General features: G+C 40.4%; 3 protein-coding genes across 3 annotated transcripts in view; all 3 read right to left on the bottom strand.

Moving 5' to 3' along the window:
• Positions 1-1,625: 1,625 nt before the first annotated feature.
• LOC102285556 (olfactory receptor 10D1B) lies at positions 1,626-2,561 on the bottom strand. Its single transcript, XM_005902684.2, has one exon. The coding sequence runs from the start codon at positions 2,559-2,561 to the stop codon at positions 1,626-1,628; it is 936 nt and encodes a 311-aa protein (XP_005902746.2).
• Positions 2,562-12,921: 10,360 nt separating this feature from the next.
• Positions 12,922-19,556, bottom strand: part of VWA5A (von Willebrand factor A domain containing 5A) — a 31,302-nt gene continuing 24,667 nt past the window's right edge. The window contains exons 17-19 of the mRNA XM_014480426.2: positions 16,496-16,626; positions 14,791-14,917; positions 12,922-14,268 (exon numbers count right to left, since the gene is read on the bottom strand). Of these exons, the coding sequence (XP_014335912.2) occupies positions 14,189-14,268; positions 14,791-14,917; positions 16,496-16,626 (338 nt within the window). The 3' untranslated portion in view covers positions 12,922-14,188. The remainder of the gene's footprint in view (positions 14,269-14,790; positions 14,918-16,495; positions 16,627-19,556) is intronic.
• LOC102279303 (polyadenylate-binding protein-interacting protein 1) lies at positions 18,143-19,516 on the bottom strand. The gene has a single exon (XM_070365029.1). The coding sequence runs from the start codon at positions 19,426-19,428 to the stop codon at positions 18,325-18,327; it is 1,104 nt and encodes a 367-aa protein (XP_070221130.1). The 5' UTR covers positions 19,429-19,516; the 3' UTR covers positions 18,143-18,324.

The following is a 19,556-nucleotide window of genomic DNA, read 5'->3' as shown; positions in this document are numbered from 1 at the left end:
AGCAGCAAAAAAATAAAAAGGTTTTTAAGAGTTTAAGAGAAGAGACCAACAAGAGTTTGTCTCTGATCCAGGAGTGATTGCTAGCTCACACCAGTGCCTGGAGGTAGACACAAGAGTGCTAGTCTGGTCTGGAAGTTTCCATGGCTGCTGTCTGATTTTGAGAAGTACAGAGGCAGGAATAAAGACTCCTCTCTATCTCTGCCCCCTTCTCATTTATCACCCTCTTTCCAGTGTCCTTCCATCCCTACGTCTCCGTTAGAATGTTTATTCTAGTCACTAGATTCCCCAAGTGTGATAGTAATGCTCAATCAGTTGAGCTGTGAAAACAAACTGTATTGAAACAGCACATTTTTCAACCTTCCCATATTTCAGCCAAAGCAAAAAGAAATGTGGGCATGGGGACCAAACTCAAATTCTTTCCATAAACAGAGAAGTCAAAGGTACAAAACAATGACATCTAGGGTGCCACATTGCCTCCTGGCTGTGCTGAGGAATACAAAACCAAGTCCAGATTTTCTGAAACAGCATCACAGTGCAGTCACGGCTCTGTGGATTCTCCCCATCTCCCCATTCCCCTTCACATGCTGCACATTTCAGGCCAGGACTGCTTCCCAGCTGAGCCTGGCAGACAGGGTTTGTAGAAAAGAAGTTCACTAGTCCCTCTGCCTCACTCGTGAGAGACCTGCCTCAGGTCCCAGCTACTTGGGCTTCCCTGGTAGCTCAGGTGGTAAAGAATCCACCTACATTATAGGAAACCTGGGTTCAATTCCTGGATTAGGAAGATACCCTGGAGAAGGGAATGGCTACCCACTCCAGTATTCTTGTCTGGAGAATTTCATGGACAGAGGAGCCTGGTGAGCTATAGTCCATGGGGTCACAAAGAATCTGACACGACTGAGTGACTAACACTATACACTATACTTGTAGCCTTGGGGATGTAAGTCTTTCTTTTTTTTTCAACAACTCCTAGACCAATAAAATGAGGACTTATTCAATGAAGACACTGGCGGAATCAAACACTGCGGCCAAGGTGAAGAAGCACCAGGGCAAAGGGGGAAAGAAGAGGAGGAGGGGCTGCAAGAGGATGACAGAAACAGATCTTGAGAAGCTGAAGAAGCAAAAAGTGGTCTCCCTCCTTCCCTTATCAGCAGCATGATAACACACATGTCCCAGGGTCAGAAAGCCAGCCCTCGAGTCTTCTTTCTGCCATTCACTCCTTATGTGTCCTTGCATACACGCGTGCGTGCTAAGTCACTTCAGTTTGTCCAACTCTTTATGAGCCCATGGACTGTAACCCACCAGGCTTCTCTGTCCATGGGATTCTCCAGGCAAGAATACTTGAGAGGGTTGCGGTGCCCTCCTTCAGGGGATCTTCCTGACCCAAGGATTGAACTCCCGTGTCTTATATCCCCTGTATAGACTGGCAGGTTCTTTACCACTACTGCCACCTGGAAACCCTGTGTGTCCTTAACAAGCCATTTTATCGCTTCCAGTCTTAGTCCACACATCACAAAATGGATGTAATCATAATAGTATCTGTCCTCTCAAAGATGTTTGTGAATATTCCATACAGTAATATTCCATAAAACTATGAAGTACAGTTGAGGTAGTAGCTACTGATTTCTCTACCTCTGCTCAGGAAGGAAGTCCAGCTGATATAGGACCTTCCTCAGAGATGACTTCACCTCTTTATTCCTGAGGCTGTAGATCAGCGGGTTGAGCATGGGCGTGACCAGGTTATTCAGGATCTGAACAGTTGCATCCATCCAGGGGCTTGGGGTTGGCCGTAGGTAGATGAGGACCACTGGCATGTAGAAAAGCAGGATGGCAGTGAGGTGGGCGCTGCAGGTGGAGAAGGCGCGCTTTCGGCCGTCTGCAGAGCGGATCTGCAGGATGGAGCAGACGATGCGGCTGTAGGAGGTGAGGATGAGAAGGAAGCAGCTGAGGGGCATGAGGCCCACACTGATGAACCCCACCATCTCCAGGGCTGAGGTGTCTGCACAAGCCAGCTTCAGCATGACCGGGATATCACAGAAGAAATAATCCACTTCATTGGGGCCACAGTAGGGCAACTGGAAGGTGAGTGTAGTTAGAAATGTGGCCTGAATACAGCCAAAAAATGAGGTGCCCGTGGCCAGGATGGCACATGCTCTGTGACTCATGATTATTGTGTAGCGCAGAGGGTAACATATGGCAACAAAGCGATCATAGGCCATTACCGTGTACAGGAAACACTCGGTACAACCCAGGAAGTGGTAGAAGAAGAGCTGGGACACGCAGCCTGCGTAGGAGATGGCTCGGCTGTTCCCTGCGAGGTAGAAGAGCATCTTTGGGGAACTCACAGAGGGGAAAAACATGTCACACACAGACAGTTTACACAGGAAGAAGTACATGGGAGTGTGCAGCAGAGCGGAGGAGACAATTGCCAGTAGGATGAGCAGGTTCCCCATAAGGGTGAAGATGTAGAAGGACAGAAACAGGACAAAGAGCATGGTCTCCAGGTCCTCTGTGTGCGGGATGCCCAGCAGAATAAACTCAGTCACCACCGAGGCGTTCCTCATAGCTGTGATGAAGTCAGACCTTGAAAAGGGATCAGGAACACTGAGGTCTAAACACCAATATCAAATTATTAAGCTTTTTGCCAATGAGCACATTGGCTGTTTTTAACAAGCAACAACCTGCCTTCCTATGAATGGCAGGTTAAAAATATCATGTATTAAATATATCATATATTAAAAATATCATGTATTAAGAAAAGGCTATTTTACAGCCAGTTTATCAATCTCTTGGAAGGAATGTCTTGAGAGGCTGATGGTTGTTTATGACAAGACCAGAAGTTCCGAGATATATTCAAATCATTTTCCAGTCAAGTTAGAAACCACTTTACAGTTGTTTAATTCATGGATTCACTCTTTTCAGGAACACTTATATTTTGAAATCTCAAAATATCTTCGAGAGGCAAACTCCCACTATGCATTACCCTCTGAAAAATAATCAGGAAAAAATTGTGTTAGGAATCAGAACATTTAATTTTAATTCTGGCTTTGCCACTTATTAGCTATAGTAGTTCAAATAATTTATACAATATCTTCCATACATATACTTTTTTCATATACAAAATGAAAATAATAATTACCTTAGCAAAAACATCAACAACAAAGATACTCTGGTGCCATAATAAAGTTAATGCAATTTCTATGAAAGTATCTGGGAAAAACATAAATCCTAATGAAAAGCATATTTTTATGTTTCTTAAATATATGTTTAAATATCTTTCTTCAATGTTGGCATTCTAAAATTATTTGCAAATACATGTTCTATGAAATAATATTATTAAATAGACTTACATCACATCCTCTTCAGATTACATCCTTCCAGACTTGGGAGGTACAATGTCCCCAACTCTATCAGGAGATGCTGCTCTGGTTCTTCTAGTCCTTTTAGCGTTTTCTGAGTGGACTTAGAAATATTAAGTCCCAAGGTGAATTTGGAATATTAAGTAAAAGAAAGAATAGCAGCAAGTAGTGTACCAAATACTACAATAACCTATGGTTCTATAATACTGTTTGATTTTTAAAGTCCATTTCAGGAAAAAGAAGCCTCAAGAACCAGGAAGCTCCCTTTATGTGGTCCCCAAGTGTGGGGGGTGGCGGCAGAAGTTAATGATAAGACATGGGCATGGGCAGAGGTTGAAACACTTACATAGTCCACCTGAGAATGGAGTCACATTCTCCAGTGTTATAACAGGACCACATGTTTACTGCCTCTGAGCAGAGAACAGAGTGCTCCAGCCAAACACACTTTAGTTCTCCTACTTATAAGGAATTGAATCTCTTAGGGTTTGTGCATTCGAGACCTATACACACTCCTGCTTCCAGGAGTGCTTCCTTGGAAGTTGATTCAGATCCCCTGAAGCTTTATTTGGGAATTAGTGATAGCTCTGAGGGAGCAATTAGTCCGTTGATCTTATTCATCATCCAGCTGTGAAATAATAGTAGTGCGATCATCAGAAAGGAATTCTCTGAAGTGGGAAATGTCTGTGTTCCTCCAGGAGTATTTGCATGGTAGCATGAGTTCCAATTCTAAGCTTAGATCACCTGCAATGCTATCTCTTTTTTGGTTGTCTTTTACACCTTCAAACTTTTCCTTGTGATATCCTTTGTCTACTGTTTTTGAAATTATCTATATATCCATGCAACTACGTGGTTATCTCTAATAAACATCACTTTTCCAGGTAGAAACTTCATCAGTTATTATTTGCTTTATATATACTATTATTATTTGTCCTTCAGGTCAATATTCCTAAAGACAAATATACATTCATGGAGGGTGATCAGTGTAAATAAAGGGGTTGGCTGAAAACCTTCTCCCCCCAAAAATGATTGACTAAATAGCTAGTGTTCAGTTAAAAATTCACAGTAAGCATTTGCCACATGCTAAAGAAAAGTGAAAGTGTTAGTTGTTCAGTCGTGTCTAACTCTTTGCAACCCCATGAACTGTAGCCTGCCAGGCTCTTCTGTGCATGGAATTCTCCAGGCAAGAAGACTGGAGTGCGCTGCCATTTCCTTCTCCAGGAGGTCTTTCTGACCTAGGGATTGAACCCCAGTAAGTGTTACGCTAATTCTTAAAATTTAGTATTACATTTAATCTCCCAAAGAAACCACATAACAAAGAAACTGAAAAGCAGGTTAAATAACTGATCACACAACTAAAAACTGACTGCACTGAGACTGTAATTTTAAAGCCAGTGTTTTTAAGCTCAACACTATGATGAACTCCAGAGATTTGAATTTTGTACCCAGACAGATTTGGGAGAACGGCATTGAAACATATATAATATTATATAAGAAATGAATTGCCAGTCCAGGTTCGATGCAGGATACAGGATGCTTGGGGTTGGTGCACTGGGATGACCCAGAGGGATGGTACGGGGAGGGAGGTGGGAGGGTGGTTCAGAATGGGGAATACGTGTACACCCGTGGCAGATTCATGTTGATGTAGACATTACTTTGCCAACAAAGGTCCGTCTAGTCAAGGCTATGGTTTTTCCTGTGGTCATGTATGGATGCAAGAGTTGGACTGTGAAGAAAGCCAAGCGCCGAAGAATTGATGCTTTTGAACTGTGGTGTTGGAGAAGACTCTTGAGAGTCCCTTGGACTGCAAAGAGATCCAACCAGTCCATTATAAAGGAGATCAGCCCTGGGATTTCTTTGGAAGGAATTATGCTAAAGCTGAAATTCCAGTATTTTGGCCACCTCATGCAAAGAGTTGACTCATTGGAAAAAACTCTGTTGCTGGGAGGGATTGGGGGCAGGAGAAAAAGGGGACAACAGAGGATGAGATGGCTGGATGGCATCACCGACTCAATGGACATGAGTTTGAGTGAACTCCGGGAGATGGTGATGGACAGGGAGGCCTGGCGTGCTGCGGTTCATGGGGTCGGGAAGAGTCGAACACGACTGAGCGACTGAACTGAACTGACTGATGGCAAAACCAATACAATATTGTAAAGTAATTAGCCTCTAATTAAAATAAATAAATTTAAATTTTTAAAAAAGTCTTCCAGGGCTGATAGATAAACATTGTCTGCACTCTTCCATGTGATGATTCAGGAATCATGGGTATATCTGGTAGAAAGACAGATTTATTTTCAATGCCAAAAATTTAATTATTAGAAATTATACATCAATGAAGTAAACAATCCTTATGATATAGTTATTTCCTTGTCTGGAAATATCCAAGAAAAATGTAAAACAAATCATCCTTCAGGTATGCCATTAAGGCTTTTCTCAATTTGAATGAATCAGTCAGTTCAGTCACTCAGTCGTGTCCGACTCTTTGCGACCCCATCGCAGCACGCCAGGCCTCCCTGTCCATCACTAACTCCTGGAGTTCACTCAAACTCATGTCCATTGAGTCAGTGATGCCATCCAGCCATCTCATCCTCTGTCGTCCCCTTCTCCTCCTGCCCCCAATCCCTCCCAGCATCACAGTCTTTTCCAATGAGTCAACTCTTCACATGAGGTGGCCTAAGTACTGGAGTTTCAGCTTTAGCATCGTTCCTTCCAAAGAAATCCCAGGGCTGATCTCCTTCAGAATGGACTGGTTGGATCTCCTTGCAGTCCAAGGGACTCTCAAGAGTCTTCTCCAACACCACAGTTCAAAAGCATCAATTCTTTGGCGCTCAGCTTTCTTCACAGTCCAACTCTCACATCTATACATGACCACTGGAATTACTTTTAAAGAAATCTGGAACTATCTTAAAAAAAAAAACACTTTATTAATCTTTAACAGAAATTACTTTTAAAGAAATCTGGAACTATCTTAAAAAAAAGAAAAGAAAACTTTATTAATCTTTAACAGAAATTACTTTTAAAGAAATCTGGAACTATCTTAAAAAAAAGAAAAGAAAACTTTATTAATCTTTAACAGAAATTACTTTTAAAGAAATCTGGAACTATCTTAAAAAAAAAAACTTTATTAATCTTTAACAGAAATTACTTTTAAAGAAATCCAGAACTATCTCAAAAAAAAAAACTTTATTAATCTTTAACAGAAATTACTTTTAAAGAAATCTGGAACTATCTTTAAAAAAAAAAAAAAACTTTATTAATCTTATACATGACCACTGGAAAAACCATAGCCTTGACTGGATGGACCTTTGTTGGCAATTGAGTTCAAGTTCTTACTAATTTTGAAATTATTTTATTTATACTGGAAAGTTTATGTCCATTGAATTGGTTATGTTATCTAACCATCTCATCCTCTGTCGCCCTCCTTTCTTTTTGTCTTCAATCTTTCCCAGCATCAGGGTCTTTTCCAATGAGTCAGCTCTTCGCATCAGTAGCCAAAGTATTGGAGCTTCAATTTAAGAATCCATCCTTCCAATGAATATTCAGAGTTGATTTCCTTTAGGAAGGACTGGTTAGAAATCCTTGCTGTCCAAGGGACTCTCAAGAGTCTTCTCCAGCACCACATTTCAAAATCATCAATTCTTTGGCACTCAGCCATCTTGATGATCCAACTCTCATATCCATTCATGACTACTGGAAATACCATAGCTTTGACTATGTGGACTTTTATCAGCAAAATAATGTCTCTGCTTTTTAATATGCTGTCTAGGTTTGCCATGGCTTTCCTTTCAAGAATCAGTAATCTAATTTCATGGCTGCAGTCACCAGCCATGATTTTGGAGCTTCCACACCCTGAGAAAAGAAAATCTGTCACTGCTTCAACCTTTTCCCCTTCTATTTGTCATGAAGTGATGGGACTGGAGGCCCTGGTCTTAGTTTTCTGAATGTTGAGTTTTAAGCCAGCTTTTCACTCTCCTCTTTCACTCTCATCGAGACTCTTTAGTTCTTTTGTGAATATACCACAGTTTTAATAATAACTAATATTTATTGTGCACTTCCTATATGCCAGAATTCTGCTGAGTGCTCTCCATTAAGTAAACACTATTATTTCTAGTAGAAAATTTAGTCTCAAAGAGTTTAAGTGACTTATCTAATGTAATCGAGTCGATTAATGGATCCAGAATGACATGACTCTTCCCTTTGAGTTATAAAGAAAAAAATAATTCAATCCTAAATCAGTCCTGAATATTCATTGGAAGGACTAATGCTGTTGAAGCTCCAGTACTTTGGCCACCTGATGCAAAGAGCCGACTCATTAGAAAAGACCCTGATGCTGGAAAAGATTGAAGGCAGGAGGAGAAGGGGATGATAGAGGATGAGATGGTTGGATGGCATCACCAACTCGATGGACATGAGCTGAAAGAAGCTCCGGGAGATGGTGAAGGACATCACCATCTCCTCGCGTGCTGCAGTCCATGGTGTCGCAGAGAGTTGGACAGGACTGAGCGACTGAACAACAACAGCAATTCTGATTTTCATAACTAATATCACCTTACATTTGTGGTGAGTGAGTTTTTCAATGCAATTTCATGTTTTTAAAGTTAATTTTCTCAATAACTATGTAAGGTAGTTCTTATTAACTGCATTTTACAAGTAAAGCCATTGGACTCAGAGCACCTGTGACTTTCCTAAAATAAAGTTAGACAGCAGAACACAGTCATGTCCAAGCTTAGCCCTCTTTCAGTGCATTATCACTGCTTCTCAAGACGACCCCGTGCAGAAAGCAGCTGGCCCTGTGCGAGAGAATTAATAGATTCACTCGAGGGTTTTGGAGGAGTGTTGTGTATGCTCTTAGTGTATGCCTTATTACCATTTTTATCGTGTATTCCATGGCAAGATGATATGAGAGAGAGAAAGAGAAGAAAACCTGTTCAGAATATGTCTTGTTTCATAGGAATCAAGTCTCAGAAATTTCAGTAGGTATTTCTCAAGGGAGCTGTCTTGCTACAATTTATTTGTAGGAAATCTTGCCTTATTTGGATCACTCTTGTTTTAATCAGAAAAAAGGCCCTGCCTTGTTTAATGCCTTTTTTCCTCTACTCCAAAACTCAAGTAAGTCACTAGCACATTCTTGCAACAACTGATTTCTCAACTAATCACTCAGCAGAACTTTCTGATTATAAATAGCAGGGCTAAGTCCAGGCATTCTCGGTCCAGTGACAGGTGCTTTATTGTTTGTTGGTAGGGATGGGGTCTGGCATGAGTAACCAAGTGAAAGTTCCTTCTCTCATCTGCAGAAACTCAGCAGTGAAGAAGTGGACTGTGAGCCAAAATGGAAGAGTAAGATTTGGCTACTTACTTGGTCATAAATTTCTTAATCTGTTTTCCCCCTCCTTTCTTTTTCTTTTTTTCCTTCTGGTAAGAAAGTGTTCATTTGCTTTACTGGGCTTCCTAACAATTTAATGGTTTCTCTGAAAGAAGTGGAACCCAGTTAATGGAGGAATTAAGTTAATAAATATAGGAATGAAACATACTTTCTGCATTTTTGTTGGGGAGAGACGGGTATGACAGAAATATCAGGGACTTGAATCCCAGGAAACTCTCTTGAGTGGCTTGGCACCTTAGTTATTACCAGTTCTTAAGCGATTCCTTGCATTTCTTTGTGGTCCCCATTCCCATGATGAGAGCCGGTCAACTGCTGGGATATGGTTCAGGTACCCTCAGCAGGCTACAGTACTGAAACAGCCCCTGTGTGTGATGGAGCAGACCAGGTGCTCACAGAAAGATGACTGACCTAGCAGGTTTGAGATATAGCCCAGTCTGTCAAGCAAACTGCAGTATCCAGTTTCCATGGAACAAGCAGACAAGTAGGCCATGGTTCAGAAAGAACAAAACTTTTAGTAACAGCTACCCTGAAAGATACAGGTTCAGGATGGGGAACACATGTATACCTGTGGCGGATTCATTTTGATATTTGGCAAAACTAATACAATTATGTAAAGTTTAAAAATAAAATAAAATTAAAAAAAATATGGATAAAAAAGATGCATCTTTGTGTCACATATATGTAAATATATGTGTGTGTAACTATATATATTCAGGGTTTAATTGGTTAGCTTTTTATGTTTATATTCATTCCTGTTTTGCTCTCATTCATTCTAACAATATTAAATCCTGTCTTCATTCACATATTTATATTTCTAGTCCAGTTTTCCCCCCTTGAATTCTAGACTTGTTATTCAATATCTCCGTGTAGGGGTCTGGATGTTAGGCATCTCAAACTCACTGTAACCAAAGAGGTACTCTTGTTTTTCCATTCCAAGCTTTCCCACAACTATCTCTAGCTTAGTAAACAAAATGCTACAAAAAACAAAAACAGAGAAAATCTTGAAAAAAGTCAGAGTCAAGCAAAACACTTTATCCACTAAGGAAAAAGGATAAGAATTACAACACATTTCTTGCCAAAAATTATACAACCAAGGAAAAAGTGGAGTGAAATGTTTAAAGTGTTGAAATAGTTAAGCACAGCATATTGAATTCAATAGCCAGTAAAACTATCCTTCAGAAGTGAAGGAGAAATAAATACTCTCAGACAAACAAAATCTGAGGAAATCTATTTCCAGGATAACTATTCTGCAAGAAATGTTAAAAGGAATTCTTCAGAAAGAAGGAAAATAATGTAGGTCAGAAACTCAGATCTACATAAAGAGAGAGTGTCAGAGAAGGAATAAATAAAGGTGAAATAAATCTTTTATTTTTCTTAATCTAAAAGATAACTTTTTAAAGTAATACTAATGCACTGGATAATTATAAAGAAATGAACAACAATGCCACAATGAATGAGATGAAAGAATTATGAAAACTCTCTAACTCATCAAGGTACCTGAACTACATGTAAAGTAAGATAGTGCTATTTGAAGGTGGACCTGATTTGTTTTAAATATATATTGCAAATTCTAAGGAAACAACTAAAAATACATATAAAGAAATATAATCGATATGTTGAGAATGGAGATAAAATGAAATCACATATAATGCTTAATTAAAACCAAAAGAAGTGGGAAAATGTTTAAAAACAGATGTAAGAAATAGAAAGCAAACTTAGTAAATATTAAGCCAATTATATCACTGATTACAAAATGCGCTAACTAAAACTCAAAGATGGTCAGAGTAGCTAAAAACACGAGTGAAGTGAAGTCACTCAGTCTTGTCCGACTCTTTGCGACCCCATGGACTGTAGCATACCAGGCTCCTCTGTCCATGGGATTTTCCAGGCAAGAATACTGGAGTGGGTTGCCGGTGGTTAAGACTCCATGCTCCTAATGCCGAGGGCACAGGTTCACTCCCTAGTTGAGATACTAAGATCCTGCATGCTATACAGTGTGGCCCAAAAAAAAGGGTGTGTGTGTTTACGTGTACCACTAGAAATCCAATTTAATTATAAAGACATGTTAAAAGTAAAGGAATAGAGAAAGTTATATATCAGGCTGCTGCTGCTAAGTCGCTTCAATCGTGTCCAACTCTGTGCGACCCCATAGACGGCAGCCCACCAGGCTCCCCAGTCCCTGGGATTCTCCAAGCAAGAATACTGGAGTGGGTTGCCATTTCCTTCTCCAGTGCATGCAAGTGAAAAGTCAAAGTGAAGTTGCTCAGTCATGTCCGACTCTTAGGCACTGGACTCAGTCTGAGTGGAAGAATCTTGAGGCCATGTTATCTGCCTTCCTTCTGGCCAAGTCTGCAGCAGCCAGGAAACAACTACAGGAACAGAGTAAGGAAAACCAGTATGAGAGCAGCTTCCTTCCCAGGCTCCTTGCCCAGATCATCAGTTCCTGACAGCACAGATGGTGTTTGATATTTTTCTAAAACACAAAGCACCAGCCTTGAAAGTGGGCTTCGGTGCAGGTGATAAAATATCTTTGTTGGTTCTGAAGATAGACACTTGTTTAGATCTGAGGAATTGATAGTTGGTACAACATTCCATAACACAAGAGCACAACTAGAAAAATAAAAGCATGGGTGTTTATAGTTTATACTTTAAAATGGGAGTTGATTCTGCAATTTAAAGAAGACATAAGTAAGATTATCCTTTGTTTTGTTTTTTGGTTTTTGCTCAGTTGCTCAGTCCTGGCTGACTCTTTGCAACCCCGTGGACTATAGCCCAGCAGGCTCCTCTATCCATGGGATCTTTCAGACAAGAATACTGGAGTGGGTTGCCATATCCTTCTTCTGTTTTTTGTTTTAGAAGTTCCTAAGTCTCAAGTCTGGAAGCTGAGGGTGACAAAGGAGAGACGAACAATGAATGGAATAGTCACCCCACACAATAAATGTAAAGGACTGTCATTTTGTGGAAGAGGGTAATTGTGCAAGAGTCATGGTCCTTAAGAACCTGTCTTTTCTCTCATTACATTGATAGGGACTATCTAGATCATGGGTCTCCAGCTTCTGGGATCTAATGCTTGATGATCTGAGGTGGAGCTGATATAATAATAATAGAAATAAAGTGCACAATACATGTGCTTGAATTATCCTGAAACCAACTATCCCCGTCCCCATCACCCCAGGTCCATGGAAAAATTCTTCCACAAAACTGGTCCTTGGTGCCCAAAAGTTGGGGGACCTCTGATCTAGATGACAAACTTGAATGCAAGCCTATTTTATGAAAAGACTAAGCCCTTATTTCTCTAAGTTCAATGTGTGTACAAATCACCTGGTGAACTTGTGAAAATGCAGATTTTGATACTGTAGTTTTGGGGGTTGCCTAAAATTCTGCATCTCTAGCAAGCTTCTCGGTGATGTCAGAGCCATATTGTGTAGGTTGCACTCAGCCATAGTAAACTTGGAAGAAAGTCTTGGGAGGTGAGTCACCACTGGCAAATCTTCCCAATGCCAGTTCATGCAAGAGCCAAACAGGACTCAGCTCTAGGTCATTCTCCACCTAAGTGAACAGACATTGTGGTCTTGCTCAGAATGCTTGACTATTCAAGATGAAAGTAATAATAGAATTCTAGTTTAATCCCTTAGTTGTAGGATGGGAATTCTAAGATCCTGAAGGTAAAATCATTTGTCCCTCCTCACATGACTAAATGTATGGTCAGGATTCCAACAGTGGTTTTCTGGCCAGTGCTCTTTACCTGCCTCATATAAGATAGGAAGCCAGGGACTCCCCTCGTGGTCCAGTGGTTAAGAATCCACTTGTGGTGCAGGGGATGCAGGTTCAATCCCTGGTCAGAGAACTAAGATCCCATATGCCTCAGGGCAACTGAGCCCATGCACGACTAGAAAGTCTATGTGCTGGAACAAAGATTACACATGATACAGTAAAGACATACACACCACAACTAACACCCAATGCAAAAAAAAAAAAATATATATATATATGTGTGTGTGTGTATATATATATTTCTCATTAAAAAATGATAGGAAACCAGCCTACAACAGAAGATAGGAGGGAAGGACATAGCATGAACAGTAGAGGCACCAGAAAAGTTGGCTGGAAAAAACAAGGGATAATAAAAACTGATGCAGGTTCAGTGAGTAACTCTATAAATAAAGACCAAATACAACAAAGTGCAGGGTAGAGATGGCCATTTTAATATTGATATGATAGCATTTTAGAAGGCAACACATCAAAAAGGGTCATTTCCACCAGGATAGAGTATATGGGACGTAAGTTTCAGAAACACAAGGAGCTTCTTTCTTCCTCATGGGGTGAGTGTTCTAGGTTGAGGTCTCAGAGAAAATTGCCCTTCAACTTGTTTTTTCCTATATTATATGGGGTCAGATCTGGACTTAGAAGCCTCAGGAGTTCAGACTAGGACTAAGGAGTCCATTAGTGCTTTCTTACTAAGATGTTTAAGGATTAAAGAAAGACAGGTCTCTAACAGACATAACTCAACCCAAGTCACCAAGGCAGTGGGAGGAAAGGCATGTAGCAGAGGCGAGCAAAGCCCAAGCAGGATCAATCAAGAAAGTCCCCAAGAAATAAAGGGTGGGATGAACTGGGATAGTAGCATTAAAACATACATATTACAATATGTAAAGCCAATAGCTAGTGGGAAGTTGCTGTATAATGCAAGCAGCTCATCTCGGTACTCTGGGATAAGCTAGAGGGGTAGGATGGGGTGGAGGGTGGGAGGGAGGTTCAAGAGGGAGAGAGGCCTTATGTATACTATGGCTGATTCACATTGTTGTATGGCAGAAACCAACACAACACTGTAAAGCAATTATTCTCCAAATTAAAAAAAAAAAAATTTTTTTAAAAAGAAGCTCCCCAAGTGCCAGACCTCACAGTGGACCCTTGAGTCTCCCTCTTTGTGATCTTAAGCTTATATTCATCCCAGTGTTGGCTTTCTACCTCCCCTCCAACTCTTCTTCCTATCTAAAAATAGAAAACTGCAAAGTCCTGGTCCAGTCTGGTCCTGATGAGTACCTAAGAACAAAAATAAACAGGAAAAAAGTGCAGAGAATTCTCTAATTCAAGCGTTCCCTGAACATCATTGCTTCAATCTTTAGTCTGGAGTCTACATCACCTGTGTTCCATGTGGTCATTCTGGAAAGTTGAGAAGGAACGTTATAGCCTGGGAATGCTTTGAATTCCTCCAAGAAAGGGAACAGATTCTGGGACCCGTGACACTCAGCTGAGAGTATGAGCTGGGGAAGGAAAAGCACATTCGAAGAGAATCTGGCACTGAGAGGCAAGAGGGTGTGGCCGCCCACTATTCGTGTGATAAGAAGCTGCCAGGATAGGTGTAAACTACAGAAACATCAGAGCAGAAGAGACGGTGAAGGCAAGGACTGTAGCAAAGCAGAGGCACTTATTCTTCTGGATGGTCTCTTCAGGGGCCAAAGATGGCAGGATCCGCAGAAGATTTCATGAAAGCAACTGCAGCTTTCACAAGCTCGTGCCTGACGGACCCTGGTAGAAGGAGGAAACAAAAATGAGGGCTGAGGGACAGCGATGAGAGGACAGGCTCTCCTCCCAGGCTCCCCTAAACTCTTCAGCATCTTCTCTGAGCCCTACTTAGCTGTCTTCAATACCCCTGACTTTTTTCTCCCTACTGCCCAGGCTCCCTTTACTCTTCTCTGGCCCCAGAAATATTCAGCAGCATTGAAACGATAAATACCCAAGGAATAAGGGCTCCACAGCCAGTCCTGCACTCAGTACAGCACACTCTCACTTCACGTCCTTCTCACAGCTCACACTCCCCACCCATGTCCCCTTCCCTCTGCACCTACCTCCTCCACTCCCCCAATTTCAGACTGCACCCTCATCCAACCAGTTCGGGCATCAGGAAAGGTCTGAACCAGGATGGTTGGGAAGGGAAATATGGGAACCCTATCTTGGTAACCCTCTATCAGGCTTGGAGGCTCAATGCCTGGCATGATGGCTAGCTTCCTAAACACGGGGAAAGATGGGGTCTTAGGACTGGGTTCCTACCTGCGTGGATGTGAATCCAGGCCACTGCCTTCCTTTCCAGAAGTTCCCACTCACAAGCCATGTCCTTAGCATTGTCATGCAGCCAGAGTACTGCCAGGACTGTGGCCCAGCTTGAAGAATTCGCATCCTGTACCATAGAGAGAGATTTCCCTGAGGCCCCCACGTTAAGTTCAGGGACTCCCCTCAAGGCCCAGTGGTTAAGAACCTGCCTGCCAATGCAGGGCATTTGGGTTCGATTCCTGGTCAGGGAACTAAGATCCCATGTGCTGCAAATCAACTAAGCCCGTGCACCCTGCAGCTAGAGTCTGTGCACTGCAATGAAAGATCCCTCATAATGCAACTAAGACCTGACACAGTCAAATAAATAAGTATTTTTTAAAAATTCAGATTCCTCATTGAAGGACTCTTCATTCCCCTGATTTATTGATCCAGTTACCACGAGAAGGAAGGAAATGTTAGTCAGACATGTCTTGTTCTCAATGAAACCAAGTTAGAACTTCATGATTCTCATATCTTCTTCCACTTATTTGTAAATTATCCCTTTAATTATTTGTTTTAGAATAGTTATTTCAAGAGAAATATAATGCTAGACACATATATAACTTTAAATGCCCAAGCAGCCACATGTAAAAATAAAGACATAGAATTATTTAATATATTACATTTAACTTAATATATTCAAAATATTATTTTAACATGTAATCAATTTAAAAATAATTATCAAGAATGGTTTACATTTTTATGTTGTCTTTGAAATCAGTTTGTCTTTCACAACTATAGTACATTTCAGTTCAATAGAAAATTTAATTTCTCACTTGCGATTGTCACATTTCAAGCTCTTAGAGGCCACAGGTGACTAGTGGATACTATATTAGATGAGGCAATTATAGCATATTTAAAATTTATTTAATCACCTTCCACATTTTGAAAATTCAGAATGATGGGTGTCCTTCAAGTTTTTGGCATTTGTCTCATATGCCTCATTTGGCATATATCTCAATATTCAACAATTTCTCAATTAGAGGATTCAGTAAGTTACCTTGAAATTCTTGAACATAATTTGTCCTCATCAGCATACTTGAACACATTTGAAATAACTAAGTTGTCCCTATTGATACTTCACCTATCCTAACTTTGGTTAAGATAACTTCACCTATCCTAAGTTCTAGACCACTCTGTTTAGAAGAAAGAACATAGATTCTGAAGACAGATAGTCCTAGATTGAATCCAGCTCTGCCACTGACTAGCTGAGTACACTCAAAGATATTGTCATACTTCTTTGAACCCTGGTTTATTCATCTATTAAGCACAGCATGAGTAGGATTTACCATATTTAATTGATTGATGAATAAATAAGGTCATGAAGGGCAGTGCAATGCACAGGGGCTGGCATAGAGTAATTGCTCAATAAATGTAAGTAATTATAACTAAGATGACTGGCAGAAAATGTAATTAAAGAGGATTTTTGCTTTCCCTCTGTCATCCATCAACTCTAAACCGTCAACTTCTACTAGCAGACTAATTCCTTGTTCTTTCTGCTCCAACACAGCCAGAAAAATCTTCAACTGCTATTTCTCAGAAGTTAATTTAGTCTATGACTTCTTGTATTCTCCTTCCTCAGGTGAGTCATGATTCACCCCAATTCTCAGTACTCACCTCAACCTCACAAAAATATACACACTCTCTTTTCTTCTCTGAACCTCACCTTGTCAGGAAGTGCAGCCTGTATGTCTTCCAACTTCATACCCAGGACCAAAGCCAGACCTTCATTCAGATCCCAGGAACCATCTGCCTTTTGAAGGGAAATCAACTCTACAAGACGATTATCTTCAACAACTGTGGGGGAGAAGAAAAGAGAGGATGAGAAATTATGGCGCTAGTGGCCCCTGAGCATCCTGAGAGACAGGTCTGAATTCAGAGACAGGATGCAGTGAGAGCCCAGCACTAAACAGATACCACAAGATCCTCATTTCAGTCGTGTCCCCTAGGACACATGCCCTCTCTCTGTGACAATGCAGGCCACTCAGGTGACATACTGACTGCACTGAAACATTCAGTAACAAGGGAAAGATACAGGCCACTAAAGACCCACAAGACGGTGCTGTTTAGGTCTTACCCAGTCCCGTTTATTTTATTTTTATTTTTTAAATTAATTTTTATTAGCATGTGTTTGCTTTACAATGTCATGTTAGTTTCTACTCTACAATAAAATAAACAGGACTGGGTAAGACTTAAACAGCACCATCATGTGGGTTCTTTAACGACCTGTATCTTTCCCTTGTTGAATTTTGAATTTCCTTCCCATTTAGGTCACTACAAAGCATTGAGTAGAGTTCCTTGGGCTACACATTCGGTTCTCACTAGTTATCTATTTTATACACAGCATCAGTCATGTTTAAATGGGTTTAACTTTAGGTATATTAAAAAAATTCTAGACAAATGTAGCTTGGGTTTCAATTATCAAAATTTCCAAAGAAAGCAGATATAATGGAAGCTGTCAACAGTCTATCTCAAAGAATAGCCTGGTGTCCAATCCTGGTGGTGTGAAAATTGCTTAAAGGCCACAAAATTTTCATAAAAAGTATCTCACATCTGGCTATTAATCCTATGAGATGATGTACTTACAGCATCTTGGAAAATTAGTAGGTAAGAAAAACTGTAACCAGAGAAACAGTTCCACTCCAATGGAAAAAGAAAAAAATACCTAAGGCTCTGATTTCAACAGTCTCAGTTTGAAACTCAGCACTGTTAACACTCAAAATGTAACAGTTCTTTAACAGGAATCTCAGCCTTCTCTGTAAATTCAAGACAATAGAGCCTAACACATGACAAAGAATGTAAAGTACTTGGAAGGCCACTAATTAGCTCTCTACAAATAGTAATTGCTAATTAATTAATAAAAACCAGTACCTTATTTTCCTGGGTAATTTTTCTTTCTACTTTGGTAAAAGGATTCATAAGTTAGAAAGCTCAGAGTGGGGATATTCTAAGTTACTGAGATAGTACGACACTACAGACAACCAACACAAACTATTGGTTTGTCCAAAAAGTTTTTCAAAACATCTTATGGAAAAACCCAAATGAACTTTTTGGACAACCCAAGAAGGTTCTTGTGACAACCCAAGGAGGTGAGAAGCTGTGCAGATGAGCGAGCTAAGGTGCTAATAAGTGAACTAATTTGCCTAAAACTCCACAACAAATGGGAGTACAGAGCTCTGAATCCACCTTAGACCCTGAAGCTGTGATAATCTTTTTTTTTTTTTTCATTTTTTTCAAAATCGATTTTATTGCAGCCAAAACAGTGGAATTAACTGTACATAATAAACTATTATATATATATACACATTTTAAGTTATAGGGAATAAAGTTTATTTTGGCAGAGAGTGTTAAACAAAATTAAAGTTGCATACATTAGTAACATAACTCAACATCCTTAATTTGGTATAAGTGTGACACATTTTCTTGCTTTCCTGTGTTCTGCTAAATCACCATAACCTGAACTGCTTTATAAAACGGATATGCTGAAATTTAACTTTACTGTTTTCGCTTACGCTCTGATTCCAAACAAAACTTTTCATAAGCTTCTTCTATCTCTGGGTCCATCTCATCATCAATATCATCCAAGTACGGATCACCACCCCCTGATAAATCTGTTCCATTTTCTTCATAATCTGGAAAAAAGTCTTCTCTTTCAAGTAACTCTTGATATTTCTCTTGGTAATCTGGATCAGCTGCAGTGAAAGGAACACCATCAGATGTATAAAATGTTGGCTCATTCATAAAATAATTAGGATCATTTTCAGGTGTTGCTTCCCTGTATGTTGAAGCTGCATGGACTCTACCCCAGTTACTTGACCGGAGTTCTACAAGCTTCAAAAGCATCTGTTTTACATCTCTGCTGCAATTTGCATCTAGGACAACATTTTCAATTCTCTGAATAATTTCTTCCATGTCAGTCTTTCCTTTTTCCTTCCAGGCATCTTCTAAAACTGACCCTGTCAACTTCAGTAATTTTACTGCACAGATTAAGTTGTCATCCATAGGATTAGAGAAGAGGGCATTCAGCAACTCCCGAAGACCGGTCTGAAGAATGTCTGCCCTTGTAACCTGTCCATTTGTCCCTTTAATCTCCAGGTTAAGATAGAGTTCTCCCAGAAAGAGTACAAATGCATGGAATCGTTTTCGAGTCACTTCATCCCCTTTTGCAGCTTGACCTTTAACTTCATATTCAGTCCGACATCTTTGAAGTAGCAATTGGCGAAAGTTGCCACTCTGTGGGCTAATTGTCAGATGATGGGACAGGTAGTTACAGAGGCGTGCTCCCATGTAAGAGAAATTGGGGATAGATGTGGCCTGTTGATAGATGAGTTCCATAAGTTCTTGCAAAGCATCATCTGTTGTAACCCAGCCATTCAGGGTCTCTGCAAACTGTCCAATTTCAGTTTCAAAACTGCCAGGCTGTTCTGTAAGATGATTCAAAAAATCCTGAACATATTCTGATAAAGTAGGATAATCCTCACAGCCGTCCTCATAGGATTCTGTATAATTAGAAGAATAACTTGATGGGTAGAATTCAGGGGCGTTTACAGACAGCTTAGACATTAATACAGGAGCTACAACCACCTGGGGTTTAGCCATTGCTGACTCCGAATTCTGCTGTGGGATGTTATCCGGCGAACTAGATGGAGCTCTCAGGGGCCTCGTTTGTTCCCTGCTAGGCCCGGCCTGCGCGATGGTTCTCGGGAGAGAAGTTGTGATAATCTAAT

The sequence above is a fragment of the Bos mutus genome, chromosome 29, assembly GCF_027580195.1.
Source record: "Bos mutus isolate GX-2022 chromosome 29, NWIPB_WYAK_1.1, whole genome shotgun sequence".
Lineage (NCBI taxonomy): Eukaryota > Metazoa > Chordata > Mammalia > Artiodactyla > Bovidae > Bos > Bos mutus.
Note: the sequence above shows the minus strand (reverse complement) of the source record. Positions and strands in the feature narration are given on the sequence as shown.

Coding starts and splice junctions, on each gene's coding strand:
- LOC102285556 (XM_005902684.2), bottom strand. CDS start 2,561: ATGAGGAACGCCTCGGTGGTGACTGAGTTTATTCTGCTGGGCATCCCG.
- LOC102279303 (XM_070365029.1), bottom strand. CDS start 19,428: ATGGCTAAACCCCAGGTGGTTGTAGCTCCTGTATTAATGTCTAAGCTG.